Below are 18,746 nucleotides of genomic sequence, written 5' to 3' on the forward strand. Positions count from 1 at the left end.
TTTATTTGAATAGTAATAAAAAGTAATTAATGTGATGTAAAAAGTAAGACTGTTGGGGTTGATTTTGAGAGGAATAATAAGGACTTTTTTTTGAGTCCTTTGGCAAACACAGCCAAAAGAATAAGTGAATGAGCTAAAAATTTAACTGCACAATTGAAAAGCATCTAGTTTATCGAATTCTATTCTTAGCAAAAGAAGAAGAAAACAATTTGCCTTAACATTCTGCTTGTTTGTAAGATATGGATTTCAAAATTTCAGAAAGTTAACTTCATCCTATCAAGTGAAACATAATCTTGTGAACTTTTCTCACTAAAATGCTCTTTCCTAGAGGTTTCATATGATTTCAGTAACCTTCCAGATTAGAGTAAGCCAGTCTTTACAGATTGTTAACTTACTATATACACAAATATAAGCTTCTTTTACAGACCAGAAAAAAGATATCTAAGCTTATCTTACAAATAAACAGGAAAAACAGAGTAGAAACCTTGTGACAAAGTAAAGAGTTGATGTTGGGAACCATACCTTACAAAATGGATTCTGGTATATCGGTTTCAGTTGCCTTTTGCATGCTGGGGTACATAGCATGAAAATACTGTGTGGTGTCCAAACTGCAAAAGGTAGCTTAACTTCTCTGTGTTTATCTCTGACAATTCTTGCAACTTTGAGTTGAAATTCTGGATTGCAAGCTTATTGTTTTGTGTTCAAAAAGCTATCGTGGCCTGCGATCATTATATATCTGTGTTAAATCTCTTGATTGCTACGCTGCTAAAGTAGGCAAGAACTGACAAAAGGCCACTTATATGCTAATACATTGGTGAGTTGGCCACAAATGCAATGGTCCTACTGATTGGTCAGCCACATGCCCAGATCGACTAAAACTTTTATGATGTTTCCACTCACAGAAAGAAGCAGCCAGACTTTTGAATAGTCTCTTTTTTTGGTCAGATCAAGGATTTGTAAGTTGTCTTGTGGTGTTAGGATTTAGCTTAGATGCTATATAAAAAATTAAAAAATTAAAAAATAAAAAATAAAAAATGCGTAGTTTTTTCAACGGTCCAGATTTAATTTTAAGTTTTTTATAAATAATAAAAAAAAAATAGTCAAATTAATTATGGATCGTTAAAAAAATTGTAGCATTTGTGTTGTAAGCCAAAGTGGTTATAGCGCCTTTCCCACATATACTATGACCAAAGGATCTTGGTCAAACCAATGTGTTGGACTGCCAACAATAGAATTATCTTTAAGTCCTAGTGTGCAACATATGAATCTAAAACCATATTAGTGGAGCTTCTCTCTGCCACATATTTCTGAACTTACTATTGAAGGCTAATATACAGAAAACGAAAGCTAGCTTTTTTGGCTTGCTTAAAGTGATATCAACTAAAAGCTAAAGGGTTGCTCTTTACAAAGTTGATTTGAAGTGTATTGTGGCTCCAGATGCTTTGGAGTGGAGACAGACGAAATCAGGATTTTTTATCGTGGGCGCTAATGCATGAATGAAGCGTTAAGTCTAATTTTAATAGCAGTTAAACCTAAATGTTAGGTTCAAATATATATATATAATTGTGATAGAACTAATCAAAACTATAATGACATTGAAGACTCATCTAAGCACAACATGGTGGAATCTTCTCTATTACAAGATATTGTATAACTAGGGTCAGATTTAGCCACCTCAGATGGTCCCACCCTTACGTGTCTCATTAATCCATCTAATTGGCCGTCCAATAGGAATATTATAGCTGTGAAGAACAATGCTATATATATATATATATATATATATATATATATATATATATAAGCTTGGCAATAGGCAGGATTTTCAATCATTCATTAAAATAGAAAAAAGTTTTTTCTTCAAATTGGGTTAAAACAATTTTCTTTAACACACTATGAGAACTTAACATTTATCTCTATAACATATAATTCTTACATGCATTTGAGACCTGTCTTTAGATTCACATTTTTTATTAAAAAAATTATGTAAAAATCACATACTTTAAAGACATATGTCAATTTAATAGGTAAAATTAAAAGAAGTTGGTTGAAAAACTTTGTCTATATGAATTATCACTAAAATCCAAATACAATACCTGATTTTTGTCTGCATTGTTAATATTCTCACCATATACTGTGAACTGGTATTTATCATATTATGTAAGCACGTGTAAGCACATGTGTTACATGTGTAAAGTGGCATAAAATTACAAAAAAAAAAAAAAAAAAAATGAAGATCTCAATCAGGCCGACCAATCAATACATTATTGGCTGCCTTCGCCGCCCTTACGTTGATAAACAGAGGCATCTGCAACTTGCTTCTGCTTTTTCATCAAAAAGCTTATTTTTTATTTAAAGTTTAACTGCTTTTAAGATGTCGGACGATTAATATTTTGTCAGACATGGATGCAATTGAGAAATTTTTGTTTTTGCCGAGAAAAAAAGAGTATGTTTTTTTGTTTTTCTTTGTTGAATTCATTCATGGAGTATCTTTTTTTGGGAGTTAAAAACATAATGAAAAGAAAAATGTTTGATCCTTTATCTTTTATTGTAATCTTTATAAATTTACGTGACAGTCTATATTTTAATGGATGACATGATAAGAGTTATATAAGTGTCGTGTAAACTGCTATGTAGCAGTCTATATTTTAATGACTGAGGTAACAAATATTACATGAACTGCTGTGTTAATTTGTAATAAAAGTCATAGCATCGGGAAGGAGTCTAATGAATTGCCAAGATTGGCAATGTAAAGGAAATAAATAACTTCATTTTATGCTAAGGTCATCAATTAGTGCTTGGTGGTGGTATGCAATTTGATATATTTCCCTTGGCAATTGTTTAGTCAAGTGAATGTCATCTGGGATTCTTTTATCAATAATTGTCGTAGTATAACAAATGGAAGGGGTGTAATTAAATCGATTTTGAAGACCTGGAATATAATAAATTAAAACAAGTGAAAATCTGGGGAGGGTGGATTAAAATAGTTAAAGTCAAAGGGATTTCAATACATTTTACCTTTTTTATTTATTATCTCTGGTTTGTTAAGAATTTCAAAAATAAAAAGTCACCCTTCTTTTTTTTTCTTTTTTTTTTTCTCGTTCACTGAGTATATCTTTAAATATGTTTAGACTTTCAATTTGTGGCAATATTTTTTTATTAAAAAAAAAAAAGAAAGTAACTATTTTTTGCTGTTTATTTGCAACAAAAAACCTAAAGCCAAGCATCAAGGAGCTGAAATTTTTCTCCTAAAGTGTGGTTCTGTTGGTCTGTTTTTCCCACTGCTCTTTTACATTTTCTCCAAAACTACAATGATTCTGTCATCTTCCTGAGAAAAACAAATAAGCATAGAGTTGCCATGTCACTATCCCCCACTCAAATCAATAGGCTAATTGTGACCCGTTTGGTTAGAACTCTTCTTTCGGTAGGTTGGCCAAGACGCACTCCCTTATTTCGTACCCAAGAACTCGATTTGGATATTGGAAAAGGTAACGAGCATCATGCATGATGCATGGGGTCCCTACTTGATAAGAACTCTTCTTTAATACGTATCTATCAAGCTGACCGTGATCGGACGGACATGATTCTCTCAACAGCGCTCAACAGATGGCGGGTTATTTTCATCAGCACCGTCCTAGAAAAGCAGCACCGTCCATTGGGCCTGCAATTGTCATGGTTTTGTGGGTCCCAGGTGATAAGATCCAGATAAATTGACGACCATGCGATCCAATAATTCTAAAGTGACGTGTCACCATGTCAGCTCTGATTTCAAATTGGCATTCCTATTGGGTGGCCGGGAATGCCTTAGCCGCTCTTGGACCCCCACCACCACAGTTGTGGGGCCATGAATATTTGGTGTCTCTGTAAGCATGCCATACTGGACTAATAATAGTAGTAGAAGCTTCCCTTTTGCAGCCATATACGGGCGGGGAAGTATGACTGGGCATGCTGCTTCTTTTCTTATTTTAGGAATAAAAAATAAATACGTCGGTGGATTTAATAAGGTTTTGAATCTATTGGGAATTGATTGGAGGGGAGGTACATTTTTTTTTTTTTTATTGAAAAAAAAATTTGATAAAATTTGTTTGGTAAAATTTGAAAATTATTCTTAAAAAAAAAAAAAAACTTTGCAGTGATGGTCACTTTGTGACAACTACTATTACAATTAGGGACAGAGGGAGGGGGGATTGGTTCCTAAGAACAAAATAAATTTAACGTAAAAAATAAAAATAAAAAATTCAATCAACCGGTCCTTAGCAGCAAATTCTTTTTGACTCTTGGCATTTACCTGTAATAGTTTTTGACTCTGTCCCTGATTGCAATGTCTACATCAAAAGGCTTTAACGGCCACTGTGAGCCATACAATGGATCGGATGGCTACTATAGGCACGCTAAAAGTTTATATAGTGCCAACCATGTGGCCACTAGAAGTTTTTGAAAGCTGTCGTGGCCAAGCTGCAAAGTTTTTGACTTCATGTCTACGTCAGAAGGCTTTAACGGTCACTGTGAGCCATACGATGGATCATGTGGCTACTACAGGCACGCTAAAAGTTTATATAAAGCCAACCATTGGGCCACTAGAAGTTCTTGAAAACTGTCGTGACCACGCTGCACGTTTATTTGAACAAGTGAGTTTCATAAGAGAATCAACCTTTGTGAATTGTGAGCCAAGTCATTTGACTTTCTTCGGCCATCCATTCACGAATCCTTGGACCCGGTTCAGCATGCCTGGGGTGGTTATGATGGGCTCCCTATGATTCTCCAAGGAATTATATGCTTGAAATTTATTGCAAGGGAGGCCCAGTTGCCTAGTCGAGTCTGCTTTGCCATCATGACCTTGACTTTCGAGCAAACATAACCAAATTTGCTTTTAATTTATAGTTTAATAAATGCAATATCTTTGCAAATTTATTTTGGAAACGGGGATTCCTTTATAATTTGATTGTAACCAAAAAAAAAAAAAAAATTGAACCCAAAAGCCGAAAGGAGTTGTTAAGCAAAGCTGAAGCCCAATAAATTGGTACCCAACTATAAGATCAGCCCAGAAGCTTATGGCGGCAGGCTTAAACGACGTCACTTTCGCATTTGTGCCCCTGCCTGACCGACTGGGGGTGGCACCATTCCCCAAAAAATAATAGCCATGTCAAACAAAAGGGTATAATCGGAAACGTGAAGAACCTTAAAAAAAAGGCGGGAAAAAGAGCCGTTGCCAACCAAATCGCCCAAAGTTTTGGCGCCAAAAAAACCAAGTTTACTCGGTTTCGGCTGGCTGCCCGCAACATTTCGGGCAGGTAGCTCTTTCTCTTTTTTTATTTTCTTCTATTACAGTATTATATTTTGTTTTGGTGAGCATAGCTTTTTAGCAAATCGGTCCATTTAGCTCACGGGTTTGCCTCTCTATCTCTCAATCAAATATATTATGAACCATCTTTTGCTCCATCACAAATTCTTTCTTATTATTTTCCCACAAAAACTCTTTCTCTTCTTTCTTTCTTTCTCCTTCTCTCTGTCTCTCTCTCTCTCTATAGCCTCCTCAAAGAATAGCCTCACAAAGAAAGACCCTTTTCTCTTATTCCTCCTCTACCTCTCTTTCCAATCTGATTCTCTAAACTAGTTTTTCTCTCTTTAACTTGTTTTCTTGGTTTGTTCTGATTCTCAGACAAAATACCCATCTTTTTCTTCAATCTGATTCTCCTAGTATCCCCTTGTTTGTTCTTATTCTCAGATCAAAAATCCCATCTTTCTCTTCACTTTGGTTTGCTCTGTGCTTGCTTTGTTTTGGGTGGTTTTGATCAAGGGAAAAAGCAGTTTCCTTTGTTGGGTTTGCTTCAATTTTTCAGTTAAAGGCTTAGTTTTTTTAATTTTTGGATATGGGGGTTTCAAAGAAGCTGCAAGTGGATGGAGGCCTAGTACGACCTTCATTGAAGCCGATAAGCACAAAAGCCAGAGGGAAAGAGAGCCAAGACGATGACGAGGCTGCGCGTTCCACAACCCCAACAGCAAAAGAAGCGAGAATACCAGAGAGATTCCCTTGCCCACCAGCCCCAAGGAAGCGCCGGCCCGCTTCAAGATGCCACTTTGATGGTGTTAGGGAGTTCTTTACTCCTCCTGATTTGGAGACAGTTTTCAAACTCCATGTTGAGAAAGCAAACTGAGAGTTGAGATTAGTCAATCCCAGAAAAAAAAATTAGAGTTAAGGGTAGTTGGCAATTAGATTTAAGGTTAGGGGTTTTGTTGTGTTTTTTTTCTTTTTCTTTTCTTTTTCCTCTATTTGGGTTTTTTTTTTTATCTCTTTCTCTTCTCTGTTGTGGTTGGTGGAGGGAGGCTGATGTACAAAGAAGATATGATATTTAGCAAATGGTTATTCTAGTTTTGGTTCATGTTTTCAGTAATGAGAAGTTTCTATATATGATTTTCAAGCTTCTTGCTTTGGTTGATGACTGATGAGTTATTTTTTCTTGGTCGGTTTGTGTTGGGATCATTGTTTTATGCTTTCTGTATCACTGTTCATAGTGCCGTAGTGAAACAAAATGACTGGAGGTTTTAGTCATTTGCACTCTTTGATCTCTGTCTCCTCTCCCTCTCCTTACCCAGTTTGCATAGATTTGAAATTTTGTAAGGCTAATATTTAGTTGCTAGGTTGTTTTTTTTGTTTTTGTTTTGTTTTTGTTTTTGTTTTTGTTTTTTTTTTTGGGTTGGTGCTTGTGTTGGAATGGCTTACTTGCACTGTTTTATGCTTTAATATTATTGTTTATTTATGTGGTGGTGGTGGTAAACATGGCTGACACAAACTTTAACGGTAATTTTTAGACATGCACTCTTAGATCTCTCTTTCCCTCTCTTTACCAGTTTACATAGATTTGAATTTTTTTAAGGCTGTCAGAGGTTAATTTGCCAGTGTACCAGCTTCGTGTCCTGCCTGCATCTCTGCTGCAGTACTCATCATTCATCAAAGACTCTTCGCACATTAGTGCTTTCCTCCACTCATCAACTCTCTGTCTCTCTCCCCAATGATCATTATCAGAGATATCTTTAACTAAATTTGTATGACTTGTGATTTTTCATCTCTTGATCCATTGGCTCCAACTATTACCTCAACTTCTTTCATACAAACACACACGTGTGGTGTGTGCATAAGACTTCATATTACGAATAAATACCCAGCTAAGTGGCCAAAAGTTGCCGCAACACATGTAAAAGTAATTCTTTTTTTTCATGGCTGAGATGCTGCTGCACGGATGGTTCACAATTGATTGACTATGACAAATACCTCACAGGTCGTCACCCTAGAGACCAAGTACCTTTTTTATGCTCTGCCACGCTCTCTTTAATCTTCTTCTATGTCCCACTCACATGCCCCACCTCACCTGGAACTCTATGCAAAGCCAAGTTCCTCGTAATGCTTCTCTGATTATAAAAAGACAAACAAATATAAGGTGGTAGATTAGCATCCTAGGTGGGGTTGAGGGGTTGATTGGTACAACTTTCAAATTAAATACTTCAAGCGCATGATGACAAAGACACTTTCCTAAATTCGGTCTTTGATATGGCAAATTGATGCTAGATAAGACTTTAGGCATGTAACATGTTTATCACATACCAAATATCAAGTTGTTTATTGTGGAGTTGACAGGATATGTTATGCACGATCAAGGGATTTGCTTAAAAGTGAAATGGGAAGTAAGCTTAATCTAATCTTCTCTTTGCAGATTAAACAATAGTTCTAGGGATTAGGAGGAATCATACAGTAAAGTTGTAGTAACAATTAAGGTCTTACTTTGTCAGATTGTGGTCATTTTGGATTAGATTATAGCATGAGTGTCACTGTAATGGTGTGGTTGGACGCCACCTGAGGCTGGCTGTTTGTCATTGTGTTTTTTGTGTTTTCTTGTGAATAGAATATCTTTTACTTCACCTTGTTTCCTTTGGGGGAGCAGCAGATTTTGCAAAGAAAAATTCATTTGGCTCAATAATGTTAAAGATTTTTAATGAAGCTAAACTTAATCGGATGATACAAAGTTAAAAAAGAGACTTTGTACTTGTAACCAAATTGTAATTAAACAATGCATTGTCTCTATCAGGCCTCAATTAATTATTATGACTCTACAACTTGCAAAACCACTTGCAAACTGTGTCAAATTCAGCAGTCATTATCCAAATCTTTAAACTCGGAGCCCTATCCCCTGAATTCCTGCCTCTCAAATGTGCAATAACTCTATTTTAATTAGTCTTTTAGTGACAGCAAGCAGTCATAAGCTGGTCTCAGTACTTTTTGAAGTGTAATATAATTGAAAGAGGGAGGAAATTCAGTACTGGCTTAAGTAAAATAAATACATCACCAACAGTATGTGTTGATCCTCGTGGAACCTAATTTTGGGTATGAGCTAGCTTAGTATAAGATAGGTTTAAGGGCCAACTTTTCTCGTCTCATTAGTTCTTGAACTTTTGGTGTATTGATTAGGTACATAAGATGGTATCAGATACCACGTCACATGTTCAAATTTCAGAGGGAACTACTTATGGAAAGAGGTACCTAGTACTTGAGTGAAACCACCACAAAAAAATAAAAGACTACTAGATCCGAAGTGAACGTTGCCATAGAGTGAATTGTTGTGGACGTTGTCAAGAAAGCATGGTAGATTGTTATGATCCTGGTGCTACCCAATTTAAGGTATAGACGCTAGATTGGGCTAGCCTAATATAAAGTAAGTTTAAGGACCTAACTTTCTGCATTATGTTAACTATATAACTTTTGATATATCAATTAGGTACCTAAGACATTATGATATCAAATTCTCATTAGGTTCAGCATAGGAAGTGGTAAATGTGAAAGGAATTTCTTTAGCTAATATAGGATCCTCATATTGGATGAAAGCACCAAAACAAGCAATCCTTTCATTTGGAAATGACATCTTTTGTGATGTAGTGTCGATGAAATGCACTTTGTTTTTCACCAATCTGCCCTGGTGAATGACTTCTGCTTGTCATTTTTGAAAGCTCTAAACGAGTCCTTATCTCTAACATCTTGATTTGTTAGACCCAGGGGACCCCCCCCCAAAAAAAAAATATTATCTCATTTGATGAAGACAAAATCATAGCTACATATAACTTTCATTGTTCAACTGGATTAACTAAGTGAGCAACTTATCTTCCTAACACCACTGTAATGATATAGTTGACCATTTGACTTTTCTTCAGTCAAGAGGGGTCCTTGTACTCTGCCTAATAGTTGCATTTAGCACCCTAATACCATGATATGCATAAAACACAAAGACACTCAAAAGGAAATACTCTTATTCTTACTAGATGTTCTTACTATATTACATTCAATGATTCTTACAAACTCGTTCACTGACTCTTACGAGGATTGGGCTAAGCTCCAATATCAGTTTCAGAACAAAAATACATTCAAAGAAAATACTCCTATTCTTACTAGATGTTCTTCATATATTACATTCGATGATCCTTACAAAAGAGATTGTTACTCTTTTATAGAGAAATTGAGGATAAACCTATCTTTACTTTTTGTAAAGAAAGCTTATTTACTTTACTATAGAATAAAGTAGTGTCTATTATTGTTACTTACTCGTTGCCCGTTGATAGAATCTTTGCTTTTTACGAAAAGAAGCATGAGAATATAAATTGCGATCATCCAAAAGTTGATTTACAATGTCACATCATCCAGTTGTATGGCAGCCGTATAACAACCTACTAAATAACATTACTCTACATATTATATCAATTTCTAACTTCAAATTGTTTAACACATTTCAGAGTATCATTGTTCCATAACCATGTCATTACTCTTAGCAGGATCCAAAACCTAAGCTTGAGGCATTTTGACTGGAACCAGGGTTTTTATAAATCATAATAAATTAACGAAGATAAAGCAAGCATTGTTCCATGAACCCTGTGATTATTAAATTGGGAAGCAGATAGCTAGGCAGTCACTTTGTTCCCACCTAAGGATCAATTAAGCTAGTCATAATTCTAGTACAACCACTACACATGTGGCCTTTAAATACATTTATGCACTGAGTAGAGACAAAGATTCTTATTGGCTACATAGGCTAGAGAAATACAATACAATACATACCCATGTGGGCTTCAACCACAACACTCAAAAATACATGGAAGTCAGTGAAATACCAAGCACCATATTATATCTGGGGCTTCTCGGGGCCAGGTATATACCAGCACTGCTTAAATAAGTGAACAAACTAAATACAATACATGTGAGAACCAGTGACAGATCGAAAGGGTAGGAGCACAGGATTTTGTTCTTTCTTTTATGAGATTCAGATTTTAAGTAATTTTGTTGTTCATATTGCTATCAATTAAGACAACAAATACAATAGAGTTCCTATAGGGTCCAACTACTTGAACATGATTTAGCCCGCTTGCCCCTTAGTTTAGTCAAGTGGGCAAAATTATTAAGAATTTCTATTTGTTCTGTTGTTTGAGTAGGAGTTTTCTGCCTGAATATGAGGCCCTTCTGCTTAGGTAGGAGCTCCCCTGCTTGGGTAGGAGAACAATTCGGATAATAAATGGAAGAAAGCTAATTGGACAATGAAATGTAGGCACCTGTATTCGAGTAGGCGAGACATGATTGAGGGATTGGGGAAATTAATTGGGAAAGATAGGGAGTATAATAATAGTAGATAATTTAGGCAAAAGAGAAGGGAATCCAATGTATGAAAGAAGAAATGGGTTTAGACATGTACACATGGGGCTCCAAGGGAATCCTAAGAAGACGAAAGATTCGAAGTTCTTCTTTGCTATAATAACGTTGAAAAATGACAACTTTTTTCCCACACAAACACACAATTTGATCCAATCAATCATCGACTTTCGTTCCTTTTGGTCATCCAAGCTGACTTTAGTTTTTACGCGGTTTCGGCCTCCATGCCTCAACCTCAACCCCAAAACTCCACCCCCTAGCCCACCACTTCCGGGGGCTGCCCCAGCTGCCCGAAGCTTTTGGCGGGAAGTTGAGAGACCACTCTTCTAGGGTTTTAGCGAGGGACTGGTTTCGCGCCAAAAGAAAAACGTTGTAGCCCGGGAAAAGCGGGCTGAGACGGCTCAGCTTATCTCTTTTGTCTTTTTGGCTGCTAGCCTTTCAGAACAGGCATGTCAGCAATTTCCTCTTTTACGTGTGGAAATTAACAAATTGGGTACCGGGGAATGAATCTGGACGGTTGAAATTATGTTGAAGTGGGTACCCACGTGATGGGTTAAAAGGACAACAAAAGATTCTAGGTTTATCCGAGGCCGTCTATTTAATTGACTTTTTGATTTTGTTTTTGCAGTGTAATTCAAGGTTTTTTGATCTCTTTGATTGTGCGTGTACTTTTTTTTTTTCTTCCTTTTGACAAATATAACAAGAGGATCATGGGGGTTTGGGTGTGCTAATCAAAGTTAGGCTTAAAAAGTATTTTGTGTTTTGAAAAATATTTGTTTTTAAATTTAGATAGTTAATGGTTTTGAGAAAAAAAAAAAAAACAAATTCTTTTAAAAAAATTTAAAAGCAAAAAAGTGTTTTCAATAAGTACCGAGTCATTTCTGATTGTTCTATTTTTTTTTGTCCCTTCAGCTCTTTTTAAAGTTAGTCAGAAAACCAAAGCGACTATGAGTGCTTTTAGCCGCATTCACAATTTCACACATGAAACCGTTAAAACTAGTTTTGTTATGAATTAATGTTACTAAGTACAATGTACTCTTTTGTTGGTTTTGTTTATGTTGTTGTTTTCTTATTGTTTCGGTTAGTATGTACACCTGATTGCATGTTATTTATTTTATCAAGTAATGTTATTTAGTAAACTCTCATACTATTGTTATACAATTATGATGATGTAGCAGTGAAAATCAACATTTAAATCAATAAGAGTTTGTAAAAATAAAAGTTAATAGCTGATTTTTGTTACTACATCATCATAATTGTATAACAATAATATAAGAGTGTATTAAATATCATAACTATATGACAGTAGTATAAGGCCAAAGATCCTTTGACCGCGGCGAAAAAAAAAGTAGAAAAAGGAAGGAAGGAAAGAAAGAAAAATGAAAAGGTTTGCAAGTGGAGCTAAGAGCAAGGCCCTCAACAATTAGCACATAGAAGATCAACAGTTACACGTCGGTTAGGAAAAAAATCAAATTTGATTTGAGGCCCCGTACTTTACCTATATTTTGACCTGTCAGCATATACGCCCCTCTCATTGTCAAAACGCTTTGAATTTTTATATTACAATTTACAATAGATATTATTTTTAGGGAAAATATTTCAAAACCCCCTACATTTTTCTCGATCTTACCTTTTTAGACCTCAATTTTCGATTTGCTCAATTTAAGACCCGAATGTACAAAAAATTTAAACCCAAGGCTAAAACTGTTGTTCGAATTTTTCCTCAAATAAACAAAAAAAAAAATGATGTGGAAATACAATTGTATCATTTCTATTAAAAAATTAAATAAAAAAGACATAATTGTATTTTTATATTATTTTATTATTTATTTGAAAAAAAGGAATAAAATATTATATTTAAAATCTCCGTAATTTCAGATATTAAATTGGTTAAATTAAAAATTAAGAACTAAAAAAAAACATAGGAGCCCTTGGCTTGGGTCAGCTCTATTTAGACCAGCTGGCTAACTCTGGATATTCACTGGCGAGTGGCTAGGTCCAAAAACCAATGTGCCAGAGGCACACGTGGAGTGGAAAGCATGGCCAAAATAATGAAGTGGGCTTGGGCCAGAGTTGTTTTGGTAGCAATAAGCGCAAGGTTCGGTCGGCCCAGCTACTTAGGTTCCACGGATCCCAAGCATTAGATATGGAAAAATGGGCTTTTGTGTGATTGCGCTTAAAGTAAGGGAGTCGGTGGAGTTGGGGAAAGCTTTTAAGTTGAAGCTCAATTAGCTTTTGATAGTGGGACAACGATTTAAGGGCTCCAGTTGGAACCATCTTAATAATGAAAACTTTGATGGGAGAGTATTACCGACAGAGGTTTTCAGCAATTTTATTGTCTAAATTGTTAGATCATCGATAATTTTGCAGTTCGTATTGCTAATGTTCACTTTTTTGTAAGACAGATAAATTTTTTAGAAGCTCTTTTATATTTGTTACCTGAATTATTAATAATCTGAGAGAATCTGAATCCAGTAATTACCATACGAAAAAAACTGATGGGAAAGGACAACCTCCCATTTTGTAGGTCGTGGACTCCCAAATAAAAGAGAGGGTTTTGTTGTAACATCAGCATGAAAAGGAACATAAAATAAGAGAAAAAAGGTCAAAAAGACATTTCAAAGCAACTGAAATGGAAGATGCCACCACCTTGGCTGTAAAACCTAACATGTTTATGGGCCTGTTAAAAATACACATAAAGGTGAAAAAGAAAAAAAAAAAAACCTAAATGATTAACAATGAAGAGCTAAAGAATTTTAATAAGATTAACAAAGCATGTGATTTAAGTGAGAATCATATACTCTATCAATTTAATAAACTCAATTGGAGAAAAACTTTGTAGATTTATTTTTTAATCTGTCTCTTTTTTCTTATTCTCTTGCAAAAGTTAAATAAATAAATAAAAGGGGAACAAGAGGAATTAGATGTGTACCATAAATGATTGAAAGGAACAGGAAGACGCTTTTTTTGTATTAGATAGTGAAACTTCAAAGCAGAAAAAAGCATCAGAAAAAGTGGATGAGTTAGGTTTTGCTCATGTATGAAAAGGACCCATAACTGCACCACTACAGTTGAAGGCATTGATACACAGTAGAAAGCTAGTCTATTTAGAACTTGTTTGAGATTGCATTTGAGAAATATAACTTTTAAGTCAAAAGAATGTTTTTTTTGGCAATAACTTCATTTTTAAGCTTTTACCAAAATTGTGTTTTAGCCATTCTTAGACCCTTAAAAACACTTTCAATTTTTCTTTTACTAAACATGTATATTTTTTTTTTTTTTTGTTCAAACAGACTTTTTAAGTGTTAAACGTACTTTTAGGTTCTTCAAACGCACCCCCAAACAAGCTCTTAGTGTCGGTGCCTAGCAAGCAACCCCATAAACCACTATTATATATAGGTTTGGTGATCAAAACTTAATGGAGCATTAATGAATTTGTTCAAATATTAATTAAATAATTTAATCCTGTGAGATTATATATCCAAGGAGATGGAATTGCCAATAACTGCAAAAATGCAAGCAACCCAGCAAGCCAAGCGGCCTAGAGTGTGAACTGCATACCCAAAAACAAAATCACTGGGCAATAGAAGCAAAAATGAAGAAGTATTCCTTTCTGTGTTTGCAGTATGTAAAGCAAAAAGTTCCCCAAAAAGAAAGTAGGTGAGACATGAGAGCCAACTATCTTGAGTTGTTGCCCTCTTAAATTCCATTGCCAGCAAATCTTCAAGGATTTCCAATTTCATAGTCCTAATAAGTTTAAATCCACTGTTGGGTCTTCAATCAAGATGGATGGGTGCCAAAAAGACAGTGTATGATTCTACTTTCCTTGCTGATCATTTATGATCTTTGTCATTTTTCAGCAGAACTGTCTAGAGAGCATACCTCTGACTCTGAGGCACAACCATTCCAAAGTACAAGTAAAAATAGGCACAAAATGTTCTACTAGATATTTGTGATATTCAAGAATGCCCATCTCTGAAAGTTGAAAGCAACCATTCTCTTCACTATTACTCACAAAGCATCTACAAGCATTAGCACCGGCCATGGACCACAATGGAATTGAATTAATAAACTGCATTCATTTCTCTCCACTCTTTACTAGATATCTACATCCAAACAACCACCATTGTAAAAACTAAATTGGATCTAATTATCAGTAAACCCTAAACAACCATAACCTAGAATTCTATTCTTAATGAACCCAGCAAGTAAAGTATATGAATTTGTTGCCACTTATTTATTGATTTTTTTTCTTCTTTCTAAGCCTCCATATCCATTAAGTTTCTTCACATCTTTTCTTCCTCTAGTGGATATGTTAAACTACATCATCCAGACAGAATTCAAGTACCCCTTCATTATGCAAAAGAATAGGCCTCAATCATCCACATAATTGAACATGTTTTGCGCCTAAAGCATTGACCAACAGAACCTTTAGAGAAAAAGGAAACAGAAGATTTTGTATTCAATCCAAGGTAAGACGTATGAGTAGCGTGAAACATGCCAAAGAAGAACCGATAAAGCATTTGAAACAATTGCATTTACATAATTATTTGAGCCAAATGTCGCACTTTGTGTTCCGCGACATAAGCAACAGAAATTTACAAACACACTTGGGACAAGTGGTGGTGTAGTATGTACCTGTTTCACATGAAACTTACATTAACTTAAACAACAACCTCAATAAACTTATTCGATGCCCATGTCCTTGCAACATCCGAAAGCTTGCTTTCCTCAACCTGCACCCGTCTCAAGCGTGGAGAATTCAGAACAAACAACTCCACAGCCTCAGCCTCAACCCTGCAACAGTGCATAATATCAACATTCTCCAAACGCTTGCAACTCTTAAACATTGAGACCAGGGCTGCATTGGTAAGCCTTACACACCCTCTCAACCTCAAATCAATAAGATCATTACACGAAACTAGCATCGAAATAAACTCCTTATCAAGTAACGTTTCATTATAAGACAAGTCCAATTTCCTTAATTGCCTCAAATTCTGCCCCAGCGCGGCAAGCAACCCCGGTTCTCGTTCCACAACATCACAATTTATCAATGCCAATTCTTCAAGCCCAGAACGCCTGGAAATCCCTAGAGCCTTGAGGCCTTCGCCAGTGACAAGACAACAACTTTGAAGCCTGATACTCAAAAGACACCTGAAATTCAATGCAACAGCGGACAGGTGATCGTTATTAAGGTCGAGAGGCAACCGAAGATCGAGTTTTTGTAAATTGCACCTACACTGGCTAATGAACCGCAGCAGACCCTCTCTGCTGCCACCATCATAAACCAATAAAGAACTCAGATAATTGGAATTCTCAGCCAATTTCAACAGTACCACATCAACTATACTCCTGCATTTCCTGAGCTCCACCTCTTCAAGACCCTGTAAGCACCTAACAAAAGACGAGAAAGACCCTCCATCGCCAATACCTTCACAGCTCCGTAGCTGCAATTTCTTCAGCTTTTTGCAGCTCCGCCATAGCCAACTCAAGCCCCAATCGTCTGCTCGAATTCCTGATAAACAGAGACTCTCCAAGCCCAGTCCTGCATCAAAATCCTCATTTTCCCACAACCCATAACCCCTAGCAAACTCAATTTCTTGTTCAAGGCCTTCCCCAGAGCATACAAGGATTGATAACTCTTTTAAAGCAGGAAAATTCACAACCCAACTGAAAAAGATAGGCCTAGAGAGATTGATGCAGAGAGAGGTGAGGCGGGTACAGGCTGAAGAGAGAGAATTCAGGGAGGAAAGAGAGACAGGGCCAGCCAAGAACCTCAAGGTATGAAGCTTGATACAAAAGGTGCAGAGTTTGAGGAGTAGGTGGTCTGATAAAGTGGTGGGTGTGGTTGTTGTGGCGGTGGTGGGGTCAGAGGAGAGGACGAGAGAGAGGGAGAGAAGAGAAGGGTAGTGAGAGAGGAGGGAAGACAAGGCGGGGATTGTGGAATTGTGAGGGGTGAGGCGGAGAGAGAGCGAGGTCTTGGAGGTGCGGTAGAGGTGGAGCCAGCGCTTGGAGACCAAAGAGACCGAGAGAGATGAAGTGCGTGATGGTGGAAGCCTTTGAAAGATTTCTTCAAGGAGTTCATCGCATAGCATGTGGTCCATCTCTCTACGCCTCTCTCTCTCTCTCTCTCTCTCTCGTTGCTGTTCTTCAAGGAGTTCTTCTCCTCCTCCTGCTTTTCTCGAGTTTGGAGAGCATTCGTGTTGTCTTTGTTCTTGGCTGCAATCAGAGAGAGAGAGAAGACAGGAGGTGTTGACAAGAGCCGCTTTTGCTTAAAACGCCGCTTGGAGTACGTGTCATACACGTTCTTGTTCGATTGAAGTAATGTTGTAGCTCGTGCTTAGCTTCAAAAGGGTTTCTCTTAAAAGCTAAGAAGCCAAACAAGTAGCACCTTGTTTTCTGATTTACCTTTTTTATTTGTTGGTTTCCTGTAGAAATATCTAAATTATTATTTTTAGACTTTTTTATTATTATTATATTTCAATATTTAATCATATTAATTCCTGGGCAAATTTTCTACGATGGCAAAAATTCCAACGCCATTTGACTCACGGCTACACGCCCTTGAGAGGCGGGTGGGACTTCTAAATTCTTACACATCATCCAACCGCCCCAGGCTTCCTCTGGATCCTCTCTCACTGTAAGCGGGAATGGAAATTAAAACGACACGTCGAAATACAGGAATCAAAATTTTGCAGCCACTAAAAATGGCTCTTACCTTTTAGAACACCAAGATATATGGACGGAATCATCTGCGATCGGTATCCTTGTAATTATTCCTGTAATTATCTGTCCCTATATTTAAGGGATATAGATTTTAGGAATTTTGGGTGGGCTGTCCTAAAGGGGAAATCTAGAAGGACTTTCTCCTATTTAACAATTCAGACAGCACATTATTAAAAATTTATATTTTTATTTAGGTAGGCAATTGAAACAAGCTCTTGATGGAATCTACCAGTCTAATTTCAATACATGTTTTGCTGTTCGACCAACAACCAACTTCTAAGGATCGGTAAGCAGGAAAAATATTATTTTAACATCGGTTCAGTTTAGTAGGTAGTATAAAACGTTTTTTGTCAGTTAACCGACTTAACTAATTTTTCAAGTAAAATTTGGATTTTATTTATTAGATTTTCTTATTGTTTTGTCCAGTTGATTTGTAGTTGTCATTTTGATCTATGTTTTATGGATTTACTTATTCTTTTTAATTTACAAAGCATATACTTTTACTAATTATGTAATTATAAGGAAACTGATAAATCTTAACATAATTGACAATTAACCAACTATCAATTAACCTTAACCGGCTTTTTAGGGTTGAGTAGGCAAAAATGCTTCTACCGACACTAACCGAACCAATACTCACCTCTAAATTGCAATTCGAGTAGGTCTAGATCCCCCAAGATATATTTCCATATCTTTACTAATCATAATCAACATAAAGAAGTAAAGATTGTACGAAAACAATTCATCTTTTTGCTATTCCTTGCTCTTTGAGTGGGTGAGGAATATGGGCTTTTAATTTTCTAACAACTTGTTTAATCATCAATGCCAAAAAAATGGGAGCATGATTGTGAGCAAACAAGGCGCCCAGTCCTTTTCAATCTATGTATTCCATTAATTTACAGATGCAAACGCACTTTCTATCAATCACACCTATTAAAAAGGGCATCTTGCCTTAAATTTATTATTTATGGCCCATCACGGAAACAGAAGAACAACGTATGTCCGTGTGAGAGAAAGATCCAATCTATATTCCATAATAGTATTAGTGTACCCTTCTGCATAAATTATAAGGAAACTTCACTAGTTGTGTATGAAATTGTCATTTTTTGTTCATATTTTATAAATTGGGTATTTTGGTCATTTTTGTTTATTCCGTCAGGAGTTAACAAAAAATTTTAATGGGAAGAAAATTAAAAGGAACCGAAACATCGAACAAGCATCATTACAATTAATAATTGTTTGGAAGTGATAAGCGACATTACAAAAACCATAATAGTTCAAAAGAATAAATGAAAATTTTCCTAAATTATATGGCATCAAATATTCAATCCACTCGGCGGGG

The 18,746-nt window shown here is 36.0% G+C and overlaps 2 protein-coding genes across 2 annotated transcripts; one reads left to right on the forward strand and one right to left on the reverse strand.

The window, feature by feature from the left end:
- Window positions 1-5,867: 5,867 nt before the first annotated feature.
- On the forward strand, window positions 5,868-6,152 carry LOC132182229 (cyclin-dependent protein kinase inhibitor SMR6). The gene has a single exon (XM_059595419.1). It carries the CDS (start codon window positions 5,868-5,870, stop codon window positions 6,150-6,152), a length of 285 nt encoding a protein of 94 aa, XP_059451402.1.
- Window positions 6,153-15,176: 9,024 nt separating this feature from the next.
- On the reverse strand, window positions 15,177-17,049 carry LOC132180983 (uncharacterized). The gene has a single exon (XM_059594008.1). It carries the CDS (start codon window positions 16,780-16,782, stop codon window positions 15,343-15,345), a length of 1,440 nt encoding a protein of 479 aa, XP_059449991.1. The 5' UTR covers window positions 16,783-17,049; the 3' UTR covers window positions 15,177-15,342.
- Window positions 17,050-18,746: the final 1,697 nt, after the last annotated feature.

Source organism: Corylus avellana, chromosome ca5 (genome assembly GCF_901000735.1).
Source record: "Corylus avellana chromosome ca5, CavTom2PMs-1.0".
In the NCBI taxonomy this organism is placed as follows: domain Eukaryota; kingdom Viridiplantae; phylum Streptophyta; class Magnoliopsida; order Fagales; family Betulaceae; genus Corylus; species Corylus avellana.